This window comes from Spermophilus citellus (assembly GCF_964194105.1).
Source record: "Spermophilus citellus genome assembly, chromosome: 6".
Lineage (NCBI taxonomy): Eukaryota > Metazoa > Chordata > Mammalia > Rodentia > Sciuridae > Spermophilus > Spermophilus citellus.
Window position 1 is genome coordinate 23,529,454 of NC_138187.1, and position 19,445 is coordinate 23,548,898.

General features: G+C 43.8%; 1 protein-coding gene across 5 annotated transcripts in view; it reads left to right on the plus strand.

The window, feature by feature from the left end:
• The window catches only part of LOC308651774 (S-adenosyl-L-methionine-dependent tRNA 4-demethylwyosine synthase TYW1-like), a 108,797-nt gene that overhangs the window by 34,638 nt on the left and 54,714 nt on the right, over nucleotides 1-19,445 (plus strand). For all 5 annotated transcript variants that reach the window (XM_081299246.1, XM_081299245.1, XM_081299247.1 and 2 more), the window contains exons 10-11: nucleotides 1,075-1,193; nucleotides 13,854-13,963. In XM_081299246.1, coding sequence (XP_081155372.1) covers nucleotides 1,075-1,193; nucleotides 13,854-13,963 — 229 coding nt within the window. The remainder of the gene's footprint in view (nucleotides 1-1,074; nucleotides 1,194-13,853; nucleotides 13,964-19,445) is intronic.

Consider the following 19,445-nt stretch of genomic DNA (forward strand, 5'->3'; position numbering starts at 1 on the left):
GCAGCCCTACTGAGCTCTGAACAGTGGAAAGAGGAGGGCTCTTTGCGTTGGGCCCTAGGACTGGAGGGACAGTGCAGCAGCAGGGTGTCTTACATCCCCCAACAACAAGAAGGTGGCATCCCCCACCTAGCAATGGAGGCCTCGCAAGGCTCATTCCTTTCCTGGCTGGTGCAGTTCCTCTGAGGTCCATATTATCACAGTCACTGGGCCTCAAATCCTCGGCTGTCTGGGGTGCTTCATTTGTCCCCTCCTGCCCGGGGAGTGACACCAACGACACTCTGTGCCTTCCCTTCTCCTCCCTGGCCTTGGAGTCTGGCTGCGATGGCCTCTCTTCCACAGCCTTCCTGGGGCTCCACCACTTTTACTTTTGCTGAAATCAAGACTGTCCTGTGCGGAGCTTCTGGGTGCATCTTTCTGCCGATGCCTGGATATCTTGATCTCTTGATTCCAGGCCTGAGCTGACTTTTCAGGTTGCCCACTCCCTGCACTGAGGGGTTTGTGTGTTCTTATTGCTCAGTGCTATATGCTTTTGTCCCTCCCATTAAACAGTGTTCCTCTTGGGGTCTTCTGTGTCCCACGAGCATGCTGCTTCCCTGTAAACTCTTTAGAACGTGTTCAGATTCTGTCCCTTCAGTCCACAGGAAATGATCTCTGAGTGCATCCCCTTTCCCATCCTCCCTTGTTCCCAGTGGGACCCTCTGGCATCTGAGTGCGGCTCCCATTGCTCAGGAGCTGTCTTGCTGTCCCCAGTGCTGTGTGGCTTTCTCCTTACGTTATCTGGGGCGATTCTGTGGCTTTGTATGTGGGGGTACCAGTGGCCCTCCTGTGGTGTTACCCATTACTCAGAGGTAATGGGTCAGAGGCGTACTTCAGGGGGTTTAAAGAGCCCAGGCAGGACCCGAATATCACAGTGTACAGACTGTATAGTGTTACACCGTGCAGAGACCAGCAGGGGTACCGTGGTCACGGAACTTGCGGCTTTCCCTTAAAGGGAGGACAATGCCTTGGAGTTCTCTTTCTCTTCTCTTTCTCCATGGTTTTGCTCTAGTGACCTCTGGCTTTTGCTTGTCACAGTCAATGCTCCGGGGGAGAGGAGGCTGCTACAAACACACTTTCTATGGCATCGAGAGCCACCGCTGCATGGAGGCCACCCCGAGTCTGGCGTGTGCAAACAAGTGTGTCTTCTGTTGGCGGTAAGTGGATGTGCAGCTGGGGGCTGTGCCGCCCCGAGTGGCCTTCCTGCCCAGAATCGAGGGCCTGCGTGTGGGCTGCTCTTCTCTTGAGCAGGGTAATGGGAGGTCGTCAGCTGCTTCGTTGTCAGCAGAAGTAGGTTTTAGCGTACAGATCTGCTGCACTACAGCTTTGTTAATACTAATCAACTAATACTCATTAATACTAATGAGCTCATCAATATTCAGTGCTTTATATGTCTTTAATTATAATTCTTTACCTACATTTCATAGATTTCTGTTGGTAATATGTTAATTATTATTCAATTAGAATATTTACTCATTTCCACGTGAATTCTGTGTAACTCAGTTGGTCAAAATAAGTTATTATTAAATAAGTGTTACCTGTAATTAGGTTTTAGGAGGTTATGTTTTTGTTATTCACTGTACACCCAATTGTTTCATTGTTTCGGAACGTGTTCTCTGTAATACAGAATTACTTGAAATTTATTGAGAAGTACTGTGTGCCTCGTTACGTGGTTGATTTTTAAAACTATAACTGTACATGAAAAGTCTAAAACCTGTGTATCTGATTAACTACATGGAGTTCTTTTGGTTTTTGGTACTTGCTAGGTCTTTCTTTTTGCTTCCTTTGTATAACTTCAGCCTTATATTTCAGGCATGTTGTTCATAAACGAGTGTTTGGATCGATTTTCTTAAACTCAACATTATTGAGGTCTGATTGACAGATGACAAAATGTTCCTATTTACTTAAACCTAGTTTGGCGAGTTTTGATCAGTGTGCGCCTGTGGGACTGCAGCCATGTTCCATGGAACCTGTTCTTCACCCTAAAGCAGCTTCTCTCACCTTACCTGAGCCCCAGTCAAACTGATTTACTTCCTGACAATACGTATTATTTTTCTTGCATAAAAACGGAATTGTCTGCATTTATGTGTGTAGTTTCCTTTGCTCAGTAAAATGGTCTGAGCACCGTCCACGTTGAGTGTTGATAGCTCGTCCCTTTTGTTGCCAGATAGTCTGCTGCATGGTCATGCTTCAGTTTCTAATCTGCTCATCTCTAGGTGAACATTCTGGTTGATTTCTTGACACATCAGGGAAAGAAAAGCACAGGCCAATATCCCTAATGAACAGGGAGTAGAAGTCCCTTGAAAAAATATTAGGAAAATGTATTAAAAATATGTTAATCTGATGTGCACCTTGATCAAGTGAGCTTCATATCAGGGGTGCAAGTTGGTTCAGCTTGCCGATCACTTCATACTGTTTCCTTTTTTTTTTTTTTAATTGTTGATAGATCTTTATTTTACTTATCTGTTTGTATGTGGTGCTGAGAATCAAACCCAGTGCCTCACCTGTGCCAGGCAAGTGTGCTACCACAGAGCCCCAGCCCCTCCTTTTTTTTATATTTAGATTTTAGTTGTAGTTGGACACAATACCTCTGTTTTATTTTTATTTATTTTTATGTGGTGCTGAGGATTGAACCCAGGGCCTCACATGTGCTAAGTGAGCGCTCTACTGCTGACTCACAGCCCCAGCCCTGCTTCCTTATTGAAGAATAATGTGGCCTGATTTAAAACCCTTGGCTTTCTTTCTGAGTTTGCAAAACTGGCAAAAACCCTGGGATAAGTAACAGATGTTTTTGGGAAATGACATTAGTGTAGCCCAAGGATAGTACACTTTATGCCTTATGGAAGAATGGTTCAAAGTAGGTTTTCCTTTAATTAAATATTTATGTTATAGCCAGAAACAGCAGTGGTCTTTGTGTGGCCAGGTCTATGCATCTATGAATAAGAAAATGAATGGCCATGAAATAATTTCTTTCATGTTAGGAGTCTTTTTTCCCCTTGCCTAAAGGAAAATGAAAATTGTTAGAGATAACCAATAATCTGCCTTTAGAAATACAATCTTTGAATAGATCTTCTGAATAGGTTCAATTAGGAAAAGGACTTATGGTTTTACTAAGGCTGGGGATCATGAAGACAAACATTTTGTTATTGTTGTTGCCTTTTCTCACTTTTAGAATGGGGACTAAAACGAGCAATTTCTCACTGAAATTTAGATTACTAAATGCTATATTAATTTTCCAAATTCTAATTAGACCTTGCAAAGGAGAATTTGTCATAGCAAACTTATTCCAAGACAAATTTGTTTTAAATTTATCTTCAAACTGAAATTTTAGAAAGATCATGAGCCAGGGAATGCAAATTATTCATATATAATCTCTTTCACAAATTTTTTTTGTGTGCTGGGCACCACAGCATACACTGTAATCCCGAAACTCTAAAACAATGAGGCAGGATGACGACAAGTACAAAGGCAGTATGGAGAATTAGTGAGACCCTGTTTCAAAAAAAATAAAAAGGGCTGGGGATGTAGCTCAGTAGTAGGGCAACCCTGGTTCAATCCCCAGACCTTGTGCATGCTAGACAAGCCCCTTTAGTGTCCTTAGATGTAGAAAGCTTTTTAAAAGTTCTGAATTCCAAGATGAGTATTTTAATGACCTTTTAAAAAATGGCTTTCTATAGATCATATTAGATGTTCCCTGTGCTTTATGAAATTTCCTTTGCCTCAACTACTATAGTAATACTACCATATCAATCTGTTTTAACTGGAACCAAATATGTAACATGTGTAACCAAAGGTAAAATCTGCATTCAACTTTAGGTAAAAGGCCATGAAAATACAAATAAATGCTAACATTCAAAAAAATAAATAAATAAAACCCTTGGCTTTCAAACCCTCTAGTGAGTTTCCGTTTCAGTTATTGCAGTTTGGTCTTCCTGGCTCCACACCTCTGCTGGCCTCCATTTTGTCTGTGTATCTTTCACCAATGCCCTGCCTTTGTTGAGGCGTTGCTCTCCGGTTTCTCCCGCTCGCCCCATGGGCTCCGCCAGCTCCCTGCGTGTGTTGGAGGTAGTGGGATAAGGCCTGCTCTGGTGGACCTGCCATCGTCCTCAGGGAAAGCCTGGTCCGAGTCTCTGTGAGCCTGCCTGCATTCCTCGTTTCTCTTCATGCTTTGAAAGCTGCAGAGTTTGGTTAGTATAATGTGTTAACTCTGGAAATAAGATTCTTTTTTTTTTAATGAAAATTTTTTTTAGTTGTAGGATTCTTGCTTTTTATTAAAATATTTTTTCAGTTACACTTGGACACAATATCTTTATTGTATTTATTTATTCTTATGTGGTGCTGAGGATCTAATCCAGCACTTTGCACATGCTAGTCGAGTGCTCTACTGCTGAGCCACAACCCAGCCCCTAGAAATCGGATTCTTCCTACTCCTCAGGATTAGTTTATTGCTTCCTCTGGATTTTAGTTCTTTCTTGTTTAGTGAGTTGTCTAAACAAAAGAATCTATGCTTGATTCACTTACTCTGGAAAACTCTTTGTGTTTAATGAAAAAATTAAATAAGCATTTCCTATATAAAAGAGTCTCTTCCTTGGTATGTATTGTCTCTGAAGCCTGTCTGTTAAACTTAATGGTCAGCTAATATTTTGACAGAGATTTTTCTTAAACTTGTGGGGCTAAAGGGCCTGGGGGAAAACAACCTCTCCATGTCCTCTTGTAGATTGACCCTGTTGGGACACTCTTTTCAAGGTTGGACAGTCCATTTAGAGCTGGGCTTCAGTCTTCACTTCCTGTTTATGCTGAGTCAAAAGGTCAAGCACAGGTGACAGTTTAGGTCTTAGTTCTTTTCTTAGCGTGTATCCCATGATGCGTGAGACCTTTTAAGTTTCTGGGCTTCTGTGAGCACTCTTCAGTGTCCTCTCTCTCTCCTTATTTCCTCTCCAGCCATTGGACTGTCTGTTGCCTTCCTCAGCTATGACCCTCTGACCTGGTCAGGACCCGGTTGTGCATGTACCTGTCACAACCCATGGAGAGGCAGGTAGAAAGAGGGAATTGTATAATGCATTTCCTCCCACACTTATCATAGACAATCATGTTCCATTTACCTCCTTTAATCCTGTTTTGATACAAATGTTGGCCACCATATTGCTTATCTGTATACTTCAGTTGACAGATGAAGTAAAACGTAAAAATAAGGCCTTTGAAAAAGAATATAGCAGCAAAGCTATCATCTCATATTAAGTTCTTTTGCATGTTTTTCCTTTTCTGTTTGTCTAGGGATATGTTGAAAAGCAAAAGTGTTTTGTTGGGCATCCTGTTAAATCGGTGGTTTCTTCACTGGGGACAGAATTGCTGTATTTCATCACAAAGGGAGACTTGGGACATTTAACAACGCCTGAGACATTTTGATTGTTGAAACTGATGAGGGTGCTCTTGACATCAGTGGGTGGCGGCCAGGAGTGCTGCTAAACACCTGTAACACACAGGTCAGCTCCCCATAGCAGGGAATGGCCTGCATGATGCCCGCTGGGCTGCAACTGAGACCCTTCTGGGTACAGTGGTCCACACCTGGAACAGTGCAGCACTGAAATAAATGTAGATACGACATGTTTCCCTTAGGGGCAGAGTGTGTGCTTATAAATGTGGGGTGGGGACTTTCAAGACAAAAGCCTGCTGGCTCTGGATCACTGGGCTGTAATATTTGGATTGTATTATTCTTAGATGGTGAGAGAAATGATCAAATGCCTTGTGCTCTAGTTCTCACTGTTTTTCATTTTACAGTAAATGTAATTCCTGATCTCTTTAAGATTGTTGACATAGTGGTTTTTTTTAGGTCAGAATTAAAAAAAAAAAGGGCTGGGGTTGTGGCTCAATGGCAGGGCACTTGCCTACCAAGTGTGAGGCACTGGGTTTGATTCTCAGCACCTCAAATAAATAAATACATACATACATACATACATACATATATCAACAACTAAAAAATATTAAAAAAAAAGAATTCGAAAAAAGAAAGAGCACAAGGATTATACCTCTTACCTTTGTTGCCTGTTTATAGCTAGTAAATAATGCAGTCCTTTAGTTTCCTGAACAATAAATTTACTCAGATTTTTGAAAAGCACACAATATGTTTAACAGTGTTATGTATCAATGATATTTTAGAAAGATTTGAGTAAATAGAGATATTTTATTTATGATGACTTCTGGTAAAGAAATGCTAATATATTAACTTTTCAAATTAGAATTCACCCTGTTTCAATGAAGAATATAGCCTGGTTTAGGTGCACACTTGTAACCTTAGTGACGTGGGAGCTGAGGCAAGAGAATTTCATGTTTGAGGCCAGCCCCAGCAACTTAGTGAGGCTCTCAGCAAGACAGTGTCTTCAAAGTAAAAATTAAAAAGGGCTGGGTGTGTAGCTTAATGGTAGAGCGCCACTGGCTTAAATCCCAGCAAATACTCCACTTCCTGCAAAAAAGACTTTTTTCAATTAAAAAAAAGTAACAAAAATATGAGAAAAGGCTCAGTAAAAGTTGATTTAAATGCTTACATAACTGTTTTGTTTTTCTTTTAGCCCATTCTTAAAATAGCCTCAGAGCCTCAGTTCCCTAACTGTACAATAAAACAACACTACCTTTATTATAGGTTTGCTACAAATCTTAATTGCTTTAAGGGAGATTGCATATATGAAAGTGTTTTTAAACTATAGGGATGTACACAGATGTGAGTTTTTAAAAATGAATTTCTAATTTTATTCTGATAATATGTGAAGTGGCCATGGATAGGTAAAATATTATTCAGAGGGATTTATTTCTTGAAACACAAACATACCCCGAATTCTCCATTGTGTTTTATTTCTGTTTAAGTGAAAATTTTATTCTTTGAAATTTCAAATTAAGAGCTGTATTTGTCTTAAGCAAATAACCCATTTAAAAAAAATGGGCAAAGGATTTGAATAATTTTTCAAAAGTGGTATAAACTGCGCTGGGAGAACATGAAAAGAAATTCATACTATCTAAAAGAAATAGCCCAAGTGTCCATTAACTGAGGAATGGATAAATTAAAGGTGGAATAATCATATGAAGGGATACTGTTGGCAGCAAAAGGAAACTGAGCAGTGATGTGCGCTGTGTGTTCAGGTGCAGGCGCAGGTGCCGGAGCCCAAAATGGGTAGGCGGGCGGGTCTGTGGGCACAGGATGGGGTCCCGCAGTTGCCTGGGCACAGGCTGGGCGGGGGCTGCCTAGGGATGAGGAGTTTGAGGGTGATCTGGCGATGGATGCACAACTCTTCAAATACTCGGAAAGCCACACACTGTGTCCAGGTGGGGGTTCTGTGGTGTGAGTCTCTCAGTAACACTGTTCAAGTGAGTGACGTTTGTCTTCAGTGGGAGTAGAACCAGTTTTAAAATGTATTTTGAAAGGTCACCATGCATATGATAAAAAATTCAAAGCAGACAAGAAGTTACAGGGTGAGAAGGAATCTCCCTTCCAGCTCTGTGCTGCCGCGCCCAGGCGCTCAGAGGCGCTGGTGCTGTGCGCAGACACTGTGGCGTGTGCCCTTGTCAGTATGTGCACGAGCACCCTCTGGGCCTCCCAGTCGACTTTTCTTGCCCATTCTTAATATCGATCTTCTCATATCAAAGTGCCTCAAGATCTACTGTGAGTGGGACTTTTAACCCTCTAAACTAAATCACTGTTTAGAAAGCAGGAGGAGCTGGGGACACAGCTCAGTTGGTAGGTGCCCCCCCAAAAAAAAGCAGGAGCAGAGAAAGATGTGCAATTGGTTTTTTGTTTCTAAGGTGGTTAATAAGGTGCATTCATTCCGTCCACAAATGTTTCCCTATTCTTTATATTTAGTAGGATCACAATGAAATTTTGCTTCAAAGTAGTGCTATAATTTTGATAAAAATTCTTACTTGAACTAAGTTTTTTCTGACATCTGTCTGATGGTTTTTCCCTTTGCTGAGAGTGTAGTCTGCTGTGGAGCAGTGCTTCAGCCTTACTGAACCCTGTGCTGCCACAGTATGCAGACGACACAGGCCCTTCCCAAGCAGGTTGCCTGAGTGCAGTTTGTAGTTTGCTTCAAGGTGAGTGAACTTAAGTTACCTTCCTTCACAGCTTAGTGATGAGCTCTCTGTTCTTGTGGAGGCTTGGTGACAACCAAGTAACAAGCCCAAGCCACAGGCCCAGGCCCAGCAGCTGATGTGGAAAGGCAGCCAAGTGCAACCGAGAATGGTGGGCGCTTTACTTAAAAATCAGGTTTTTAAAATTGAAATTGCAGAGGAGGGGAGGTGAGTATTGATGCTACAAAGACCAAAGTTAGAAAGGACTGTTATGAATATTGGGAAATTTTGGGAAAGCAGGCAAATCTTTAGTCAGTTTTGATTGTCAAAGTGATTCAAGAAGAGAGTCAGACTGAGTAGTCCAATGATTATCACAGTAATAAAGTCAGTACTTACAAATCTCACCTGAAAGAAACCAGGCCTGCATATTTATTTATTTATTTATTTATTTGGTGTGTTGGGGGTGGGGAGACTCAGGGGCACTCAACTGCTGAGCCACATACCCAGCCCTATTTTGTATTTTATTTAGAGACAGGGTCTCTCTGAGTTGCTTATTAGCACCTCGCGTTTGCTGAGGCTTGCTTTGAACTTTTGATCCTCCAGTCTCAGCCTCCCGAGCGGCTGAGATTACAGGTGTGTGCCACCATGCCCGACCAGGTCTACATGGTTTTATAATAAGTTCCAGCTAACATTCAAAGGAAAGTAGCTCTCCAGTGAGTGCAGAAAGAGGGAGCCCTTCTGAGCTAATTTTAGGAAGCTAATGTAACCTTGATATGGGTTCAGCCTCCCCTGCAATGTTTGCAGTCAGAGTTATTCAGGTTTTGGGTTTCTGTGGATTTTAGAAAATTTTTGTATGCACAATGAGATATCTTGGGGATGGTTCCCAAGTCTAAACACAGAATTCATCTGTGTTTCACATATACCTTACACACACAGACTGAGTGTACCCTTATGCAGTACTTGTAATAACTTTGTAAACCAAGGCTGTGTTTTGAAAGTCTCCACTTGACCGTGGGGATGCACCTCAGTGATAGAGAGCTTGTTTTCCATGCATAAGGACCTGGGTTCAATCCTCAGCACTGAAAGAAATTGCACTTGTTGAGGTCACAGTGATGCTCACAGTTTTGGATTTTGGAATGTTTTGAATTTCATATTTTCAAATAAGGGACACCTAACCTGTTCTAATCCAGAGAGGAACAGTATGAGAAATAAGGTTTGCAGGGCAATGTGATCATAACTGTTGGGGGAAAGTCCTGAAGAACAGACCGAGATGCGGAGCTCAGCACTGAGGAGGAACATCAGAAAACCAGGACCAAAATGGTTATTTATGCAAATACAGTTTTGAATTGCCATTGTAGCTGGCTGTGTAATCCATTCTGATCAATTTGCATTAAAAAACTTTTCTTTTAGTTGTAGATGGACACAATACCCTTTTTTTTTTTTTTTTTTAATATGGTGCTGAGGATAGAACCCAGTTGGCACCCAGTGTGCCAGTTCTCTTCCTACAATGTGCTGTGCACAGAGTGGGTGTAGAACAGCCAGCACCTTGACCAGGTTTGGTGTTTAGTAATTCTCCAGGAGGATAATATGAAGGCAGCTGTTCCCAGAACTTCAGCATCCCTCCACTTTGGTGAGCATCTTTCAGACCACACATGTGCGAGGCAAACGTTCTGCCACTGAGCCACAACCCCAGCCCATGTGTTTGCATTTTTTTAAAGTCTTCTTTTTTTAGTTGTTGATGGACATTTATTTATTTATTTATATGTGGTCCTGAGAATTGAACCCAGTGCCTCACACATGCCTGGCAAGTGCTCTGCCACTGAGCTACAGATCCAGCCCCAGTGTTTGCCTTTTTTGATTAAAATATTTGGACATAGATTCTGTCAATTTATACTTCAGTAAGTGAATGTAAAAACTTTTCTTCCTAATGTTTGCAACATTGTTTTTTGTTTTTGTTTAGTGGTGCTGTGGCTGGGAACCGAGGGTCTCACACATGCTAGGCAAGTGTCCTACCACAGAGCTACATTTAGTACCAGTGTCTGTTTCCTTACATAGAAAGAAAAGTCTCCCATGTCAGGTTGAATAGCTAGCACAGCGGTTTCCTGTACACCTTTCCCATCTTCTGCTCCCGTTAGCATCTAACATTGCCCCAGAACAGTTATCCAGGTCCAGAAGGTACCAGAAGGAATGCTGATACGCCCCATCAGCTCTTCGAGGCCCCTGAGATGTCACCAGGCTCCCGACACTGCCCTTCTCTTCTGGGCTGCATGCAGGGCCCCACTTTGTGTGGTTGCCCAGTATCTTTCGTCTCTCCTGGTTGTTCTTGACACTTTTTTTTTTTTTTTTTTTTTTGGGAGGAGGAAAACTTTATTTGGTGCTTATGGTTTCAGAAGTCTCAGTCCATAGGCAGCCAGCTTCATTGCTCTGAGCCCTAGAGGAGTCCCAAGTGTGTGGTGGAAGAAAGCAGGTTGGGACATGACATCAGGAAGTAGAGAAAGAGAGAGCTCTCAGCTCAGTAAGGACAAAATATACATCCCAAAGGCACATCCCCAGGCATCCAACTCCCCCAGCTGCACCCAAGTTGCCTAACAGTTACAACCAAATTAATCCCTAACAAGGGATTAATGCTCTGATTAGATTAAATTTCTTATAACTCAATCATTTGTCTCTGAACTTTCTTGCACTGAGTCTTTGGGAGACACCTAATATCTAGCATAACATTCTACCCACTGGCCTCCAAAAACTCATACTCATCTCACAATGCTAAATATATTTAGTTCATTTCCAAGAGTCCCCATAGTCTCAACAGTTCCAGGATTGACTAAAAGTCCAAATCTGAAGTCTCCTCTGAAACTTAAGGCAAACTCTCAGCATGAGCCCCTGTAAAAATCAAATCTAGTTACATATATCCCATATATAAAGGCACAAAGAAATGTTTCCATGTGAAGAAATAGGGGCATAGGAAGAAGGAATGGGACCAAAGTAAGACTAAAATCCAACTGAGCAAACAAGTCCTGTAGTTCCATGTCCAATATCTGGAACACTTGGAATTACGTATGATGTTCTCCCCAAAGAGCTGTGTAGGTCTGCCTCTATGGCATTGCTGGTTGCAACCCACATGGCCTCTGTCTTGGCTCAATTTCTGCAGCTTTCCTCAACAGCATTCATGGTACTGGCATCTCTTAATCTTGAAGGTCTCCACTGAAACTTTAACTTTGTCCTCACATCTCCATGCATCACCCTGTCAGGGGCAGCCCACAGAGACTGATCCTGCTGTACTTTGCCTGGCTTCCCAGGCCTTCCTTTGAAATCTCACTGGTAGCTTCCATGACCCCCCAACTCCAGCATCCTGTATTTCTGTAGAATCAGCACAATATGCTTGATGCCAGATTCTTCCACCATTTCTAGCAGTAGCCAAACCTCCAGGGACCACAACTGCAGCAGCCTCTTGAGTACCTGGGTGGCTCAGCATTGTTCTTGACACTTTTGAGAAAAACCTGTGAGGTCTTTTGGAGAAGGTCCCTCCTTTTGTGTCTGGTGTTTGTCATGATTAGACTGGCATAATGGGTCTTGTGGGTGTGCTCTATTCCTCCTTGGCTGATACCAGAAGGGACATGTTATCAATTTATTGTTTATTACTGTTAATGTACAAGAAATAGATGGGAGTATTGTTTTGTTATTGTTTTGCCTGTGAGTATCCAGTTGTTTCACCACAGTTTATCGCATAGACTATCCTTTTTCCGTGGAATTTCCTTTGCACCTTGTCGGAGCCTCGTGGCAATAAATCTGTATCTGGTTTCTCACTCTGCTCTGTGGGTCTGTGTCTCTCCTTTGGCCAACGCCATGATGTGGAGAGCACTGCAAATTCAGAAGTTGTCTTGACATTGCGCACTGTGAATCCCATCTTGCTTTTCCATTTCCATGACTGTTGTAGCCATTCTGGCTTAATAGGGACTCTTAGATCACCTTACTTGTCATGCCTCCTTGGACTTGCAGTGGGCTCCGCAGGTCTGCACGTCTGCCCAGCATCGGGTCTCCCGCGAGTGTGGCGAGTCTCTGCCTTCACCTGGGGCTTTGGCGATCCACAGTTTCCAGCATATAAGCCACAGACGTTCTTTTGGATTTATACGTACTTATAAATTTTACTGCTATTTTAAATTGTACTTTTAGTTTCAAATTATAGTTTTTCGTTGTTGATATATAACTGTAATTGATTTTGTGTATTTTAGGCTCCCTTTTAAATTATCTTTTTTTAAATAGATTTTTCTTTTTAAATTTTCTGTGTAGATAGTCATCTGTGAAGAGAGACATTCTATTTCTCCCTTTTTTCTTGCCCAGTTTCACTGTCCAGACCTACATGCTGAGTAGGAGTGGCGAGAGAGGACACTCTGCTGTTCTCTGATCTAATGAGTAAACTTTCATTCTTTTACATTAAGTCTGATGTTAGCTGCAGATTTTTGTTGATCCCCTGTATGGGAAATCCCCCTTTATTCCTAGATTGCTTAGGGTTTTGGGTCAGGAGCGGGTATTGAGGTTTGTTAAACACTTCCCTACCTTGAGATGCATGTTCTTTCTCTTTTAATTCTGTTAATATGGTGAGATATGGTGATTGGGTTTTAAATGTTGAACCAGGCTTGTGTTCTTGCATAAGCACTGTGGTTTTAGTGTGTTTTAATTTTTATATGTGGCTGGATTCTGATGGCCAGTGGATGGTGGATTTCTGTCACTGTTTGTGGAGGTGTTGGTTTGCAGTTTTCTTTCCCTGCAGTGGCAGTGTGTGTGCTGAGAGGGGCTGGATATGGGTGGTGGTCTCGGTGTTGAGCTGATGGGCCTGTCTAGTTGGCACCCAGTGTGCCAGTTCTCTTCCTACAATGTGCTGTGCACAGAGTGGGTGCAGAACAGCTAGCACCTTGACCAGGTTTGGTGTTTAGTAATTCTCCAGGAGGATAATATGAAGGCAGCTGTTCCCAGAACTTCAGCATCCCTCCACTTTGGTGAGCATCTTTCAGACCACACTCTGGGAAATGGAATGGACACACAGCATGGCCTCAAGGAGATTGGTGATTTGGCCAGACACTCCCAGACTTGCCCGATGAGACAGAGTAACGTAAGAGAACAGATCCTTGTGAGCAGAGCTGGCTTTACACACAAATGTGAGAAAAGAAGAACTGTAGAAGTACGTGGTTCTCATATGAGCAAACTGATGTGGGATGTAACCTGTTCATTCTGATGATTGTCCAAAGTGTGGGGCTGGGCCTGTCGCTGTGTTTTTCTCTCACTGATCAGAGTGGAGCAGAACTCTCCTGATCCCATAGGAAGTCCATCTCTACCCACTTTTGCTCCACAGGGAGCCCAGGAGACAGTTCCAGTAGGAGCTCTTGATTCCTTCCCCAGGCCTGCACCCAGAAGCACCGTCTCAGGCCCTCTCTGTGATTTTTCAAGCATGTGTCCAGCTTCCTGCACTCATTTAATGAAGGTCGACTTAGATATGAGAATGTGGTGGTGGCAGGTTACCTGTGTTTGTGCTGGGCACGGTTAGCATGGTTCAAAGCAGTTTTATTTATACCTGCAGTTGACTGAGCAGCGGGAGCTGGGCAGAGATGGGAATGGCTTCTCTGTCCACCCTGCTGCCAGGTGTCATGACTGGGAGGTGCTGCCATGAACAGCTGGGCTCTTAGGAGGAAGCCATCCCTGGTTTGGGGACTATCTCAGTCGATGCCTGGCCAAGACATTGTCACAGGAACCTTTGATCTTGTTCCTAGGCACCACACCAATCCTGTGGGCACCGAGTGGCGGTGGAAGATGGACCAGCCTGAAATGATCTTGGAGGGCGCTGTGGAAAACCACCTGGACATGATGAAGCAGTTCAGAGGTATTCTGCAGAGGGACAGCAGCACCACTTGGAGCCTGAAGCAGTGTGGTGGGGGGATCGCCTCTTTGGGGTATTTCGCTCTGCTGGAAACTTCCCATAGGGAAGCAAAAACATTGTAGAAATATTCTATGTATCTTAACCTTTAAAATTTTTAAATTTTATATTCCACTTGATGGAAAAACTGAAAATTCAACCTAAAGGCTAGCAGCTCGATCTGTAAGTTTTGCCTGGGAACATATCATCCTTCCTGAGATGCTTTGCCATTGCTCTGTCCTGGTGGGCACAGCCTTATGAATGGCCTGGGAATTTTAGGTCATAGGAAAGTTCTTAAGTAATATCAGGCAGTACTGGAAAAGCTTTTGTGGCTGAATGCTTTATAAAAAAGGAGGGATCATGTCGAAAGTTTTTTTTCACGTAATCTATAGTAATACAGCAAAAAATCTGCCACTCAGTTTCTAGAATTTTCTGATTCAATTGTTTTTTTAATTATATTTAAAAGATATTTGAATCTACTAGAGATTCTTGGTCTCAAAATCTATTGTGTATCAGAATCACCTGGAGAGCTTGTAAACACAGGGTGAATTCTGTGAGTCAGAGCCAGAGCCCACCCGAGCACCGCTTTGCAGAGCTGGGGTTTCAAAGAGGTGGCTTCATCAAGCAGTGACTGTGAGTGATGAGCTGAGTGTGCTCCCATGCTCCCCACCACGTGTCTTATCGCCTCTATTCCATTTCTTTCCACATTTGACAGTAAAAAGATTCCAACAGAGGTTGCTCTGATTTCCTCCTGTGGTGTTAACAAAATGATTCTACATCAATAATAGTTCACACAAAGCAGTCAATAAAGTTTTGCCTTGTTCTTTATGAACTAGGGAGAATAGACCTGTACATGTTTGTTTATGGGTAGGCTTTTTCATTTACATTTGCAGAGATGCTCATAAGTATTGTAATTTTTCGCCTTGACTTTTAATCTGAATCATTTTTTATGGTGGGGTGGGGATAGATTGCTTTCTGTTATTTGGATAAAACAGGGTCTCTTACCAGACTTTTGGGAAATTAAATGAAAGTGTTGGTAAAGAACAATAAGTCTCAACTGGAATTTGACTACCTTTTCTTAGCCTTTTTGTTACTTTAGTTAATAGTGATTGTTGATCCTCAAATCACATACACAGTATGTTTAAAGGTAGCATCTTGTTTTTTTCTGGATAGTGTATATTCAGGGTTCTCTGGAGAAACAGAAGAGCGTGTTTCAAAGAATAGATTGAGAAAGAGATTGACTTGTTTATTGTAAGAAACTGGCTCCTGCAACTGTGGGAGTTCGGAGAGCCCCGAATGTGATGGGCTTGGCTGGCAGGTTGGGGACCTGGGAAGGGGATGGGCAAAAGTCCCAAGGCATTCTGCTGGCAAAATTCTTGCTCAGGGAGGTCCATCTTCACCTGATTAGATCAGGTCTCTCCACTTTATGGAGTGTAATTTGCTTTACTCAAAATTCACCAGTTTTAATCCTATCTAAAAAACATCTTTGCAGAAACATCCAGAATAATGTTTGACTCAGCATTGGGCACTATGGCCCACCCAATTTGACACATAAAATTAATTGTTACAAATAGTAATGTCAGAAGCAGGAAATACCAGGATTTTTTCCTTTTTTTGCTCTACTGAGTGTACTTTTGGTGTGTTCTTGAGGAGCTAGCTAAACCCTGGTGGGGGCTTATTGCTGGAAGCCCTGAATCTCCTGTACGGTTGTGTCCCAGGCAGTTGCTGCAGGAGGAAGCAGCCCTGGGGAAAGCTGTTCACTTGGGTAGAGTTTTCTCAGGGTGTCTCCTTGCTGAGATGCCCTTGGTACAGAATGGCATTCTGAGTTCTGATAGTAATTTTTCTGACAGAAACATTTTTGCAAATGCACTTTAAATGGAAATCAGTAATGAATAAGTCATGGAGTTGACTTTGTCATGTTAGTGAGGCGTGTTGGGTGAATTCACAAGAGCGCAGGTTCTGGGTCGTCCGTCAGACCGGCTTGGGGGGTTTGTACTGTGCAGAAGGTTCCAGAGGCGTAGGAAGCCAAGGCGGTTTTTCAGTGAGTGCTGCCTTCCAAGGGGATAACCAGCTGTGGCTTGCAGAGAGCAGGGGCAGAGCTGAGGGACTGCTTAGCTGGCTTAAGAGTGCTTAAGGTGGAGTCCCGCTGTCACCAGATTTTCTCCTAAGAATGGCTTGCTAGGGTGTCACCTGGGAAAATCTCACAGAAGGTGCTTTCTTTTATTCCTTAATTGATTGACTTTGGAAAATGTTACCACATCAGCAAAACATTGACTCAACAGTAACTTTGATGGAGAGGTTTTCCACGCGGGCCTGGGAGACCTCAGCTCTTCATCTTACCACAGCAGTTTCTCTATCCACCAGCAGGAGGTGGTGCGGGTGAAGGTGTGGTGGATGTGGGGAACCAGGCATGGCTAGCTCCTCCCGCCTGTGTTTTCATAATGAATGCCAGCTCCCTTCCCCTCCAGTTTGGGGCCCTGGAGGCTGTTTACTGCTTCTTACCTCATTCTGAGTCAAAATAAGCCACATTGGTTTTTGAAAATCTGGCTTCCTTCTCTAATTGCTGCAGTGAATCTTGCCGTGAAACTACAGTATTAGAAGAGGCAACAACCTGATTGTTGAGGAGTTGATAGGGCAGAGGGAGGGGAGAGCAGGGCACGGGGCTATGGGAGGGTGAGGTACCTGCTAGAGCTAACAGCAGAGCCACCAGTGTAGCTGCTGTGACGCGTCTCTGCCCACGCTGGCCTTCACCAGTGGTCATCCTCTTTCCCACCAGCCTGGGCCCTGCAGTGAGCTCTCCCCTTTCTTCAGCCTCAGGGGACCAGGTGCAGGTAAAACAGGCCACCTCCTTTCTGGCTGCTTAGCTTCAGGCGAGGGACGAGGGACACACTGCCTCTTCTGAGCCCTGCACCCTCCCCTGGCTGTAGGTTGAAATCTGGCCTCTGTTCATGTCCTGGTGGAGGCTCTTCTGGCTTCCTGGCCCTGAGCTCCTTGTGGAGATTGGCCTGGGGAAGAGGCCCGGCCCTGCGACAAGGAGCTGCCCTCTTCCAGGTGCCCTGCAGGACCCGCCTCTGTCTCTCTTCCAACACATGCTTGAATTTCCCCTGTTGAAGCCCCCATGCTGCTGCCCTGTGCCCTTCGTGGCTTAAAAGGAAAAAACAAAAACAAAACAAAACAAAAAACAGAGCAAATAACCCAGAAGAAACGTGTGTTTCTGGCTTCCTTAGTTGGAATTTAGAGCACATTTTCCCATAGTAAATAGTATTGGAATTTGATTAGATCATATTGAAGCGGTTTATCAGTATTATGGTTTAGGTACATTACAGATTAGTTTGGTGTTTGGGGATTTGTTATGTTCATTAATTTACATATAGTAGCATTGTATCTGTGGGAATACAGATTTTAGACTTAAAAATGCTTAGAAACAGATGTCTTTTGTAAATTGGAAAGTACACTATTTTAAAGGCTTGAAGCCTTTCCCTTTGGCTTGTTATGTTCCAGGTATGTCCACTTTGGCCTCTCTGTAGAGGTCCACTTTTTAGCTTGCTAAGAACGTTCTTTGCCCTGGCATGGAGTCCTTTGTTTTCTAGAGGGGAGGAATACTTGCTTTTTGCCGTGGGTCTGGTTCATTTGTGGTTTTATTTTGGAGGACGGGACCACTGTTGCTGCCCATTGTGTTGGCGTTTCCAACTTGAGCCAAGTGGCCAGCCTTGAGCACATTTTGAAAACATTCTCTGATTTTTTTTTTAATGCTCCCCTTCTGTGCTGCTGTTCTCAGTTCTGAAGGCAATCATCTTTCTTCTCATGACTGTGTTAGCTTTCCATTTATATACATGCACAATTAGCTCTGTATTGATTAAAAGTGGGTGAGAACTTCACTGTGAGTCAGCATTTTTCCAAAATGCTGCTGTCCCTTCTGACTGCCCTTGCAGAGAGCAGCAGCTCAGTACTCATGGAGTAAAACTGCTGTCCACAGTGACCTGGGTCCTGAAAATGCAGAGTTGAAAGGATGCATTTTGTGCCAGATGCTCATCTAGAGTGACCTCGGAGGAAGGATCTGCTCTGTGGCTTTGACAAGACGGGAAGGGGGAGGAGTGCACCGCCTGCTGGTGCCCCTGAGCATGCCTGTGCAGAGCCTCAGTGCAGGTGTCTGTGTCAGATGTATCTGTGATGTCCAGCCCGAAGGCTCAGGAAGGGTTGAAGAGGACGTTTTATTTCTGATTAGCCAGGTTTGAATGCGGGAAGCTGAACCACTGGCTTGCTCGTATGTTGGTCTGTGGGTTGTGTTGTTTGTTAAGAGGAGCCAGGAGCCCTGAGCTCTTGCTCAGGCCTCTTCCTTGAGAGGTGTGACCTGATGACCTGCTGAGAGCCACAGCCTAGTGGCGTTTTTTTTTTTTTTTTTTTTTGCCAGAAGGGAGTGGTTGAGAGGTGATGCCAGCGAGCCATTGAGATGATGATGGTTATGTTAAGCTGTGTATTCAATTGTATATTAGACCCCTGCTGCCCGCTACTTTGGAGTTCTGGTGTTGGTTGGGGAAGTTCTGGAGGAGGGATTTCCGGTTGGTGGTGTTCCTGGAAGGGCTGATGGGTGGGTGGATGGGTGGGTGGCATTTGGGGAGTTTGGACAATAAAGGAGTTCCTGTTTTGAACCTCTGGTGGCTCGGTTACTTTGTGCCCAGCCAGACTGCGGCAATGACCCTGGTCAGAGAAACATCAGGAAAGTTGCTTAAAACCAGAAGTAAAAAAAAAAAAAGTTGCTTAAAACCACCAGTAAAACCAGAAGATTCCAACAGCAAAGCAGAGTTCAATTGTGGAAGGGCAGGGCTTAGTCCCTGAGGACAGAGGGCTGTGTGCGTAACGGGGAACGGCATTGGGGAGATGCAGTGGGGTGCTGCCGCTACTGGCACTGCCCTTCTCCAAGACGTCCTCCCATGAGACCAGAGGCTGTGGGCAGCTGCTGGAGGACAATGAGCACCTGGTTCCAGGGAGGAGTGTGCGGGAGCCTCAAGCCGCCAGTTTGGAGTGGAAAGTGCTTTTACAGGAAGAGGCTTTGCAGGGCCAGCCTTTTCTGTCAGTTAGGACGGTTTTTAAATCCCAGAGCCTGTGGTTGTAAAGGTTGGTCCTTGTTTGCTCTTGTGGCTGTCTGACAGGCAGGTGTGGTGGTGATGGTTCAGTGATAGCTCTCTAAAAGGTGGCACTTGTCTCTTTGCTCTGGGGTGTCCTCCTTCCTTTCTGGTGGCTCCTTGCCAGTGTCCTTTGCTGACCTCTCCTCTCTTCCTAGAATTGTGAAGTCCTGTCTGCACTTCCTGTCTTAGTGATCTTATCCAGTCCCTGGATGGAAATGCCATTGTTTTGTCAAAGTGTTTACTTCCACCCAGAATCCAGGTTTGAATGTCGTGTGTACATTCAGATGTCCAGTGGACACATCAGACTTGGCAAGTCTAAGATT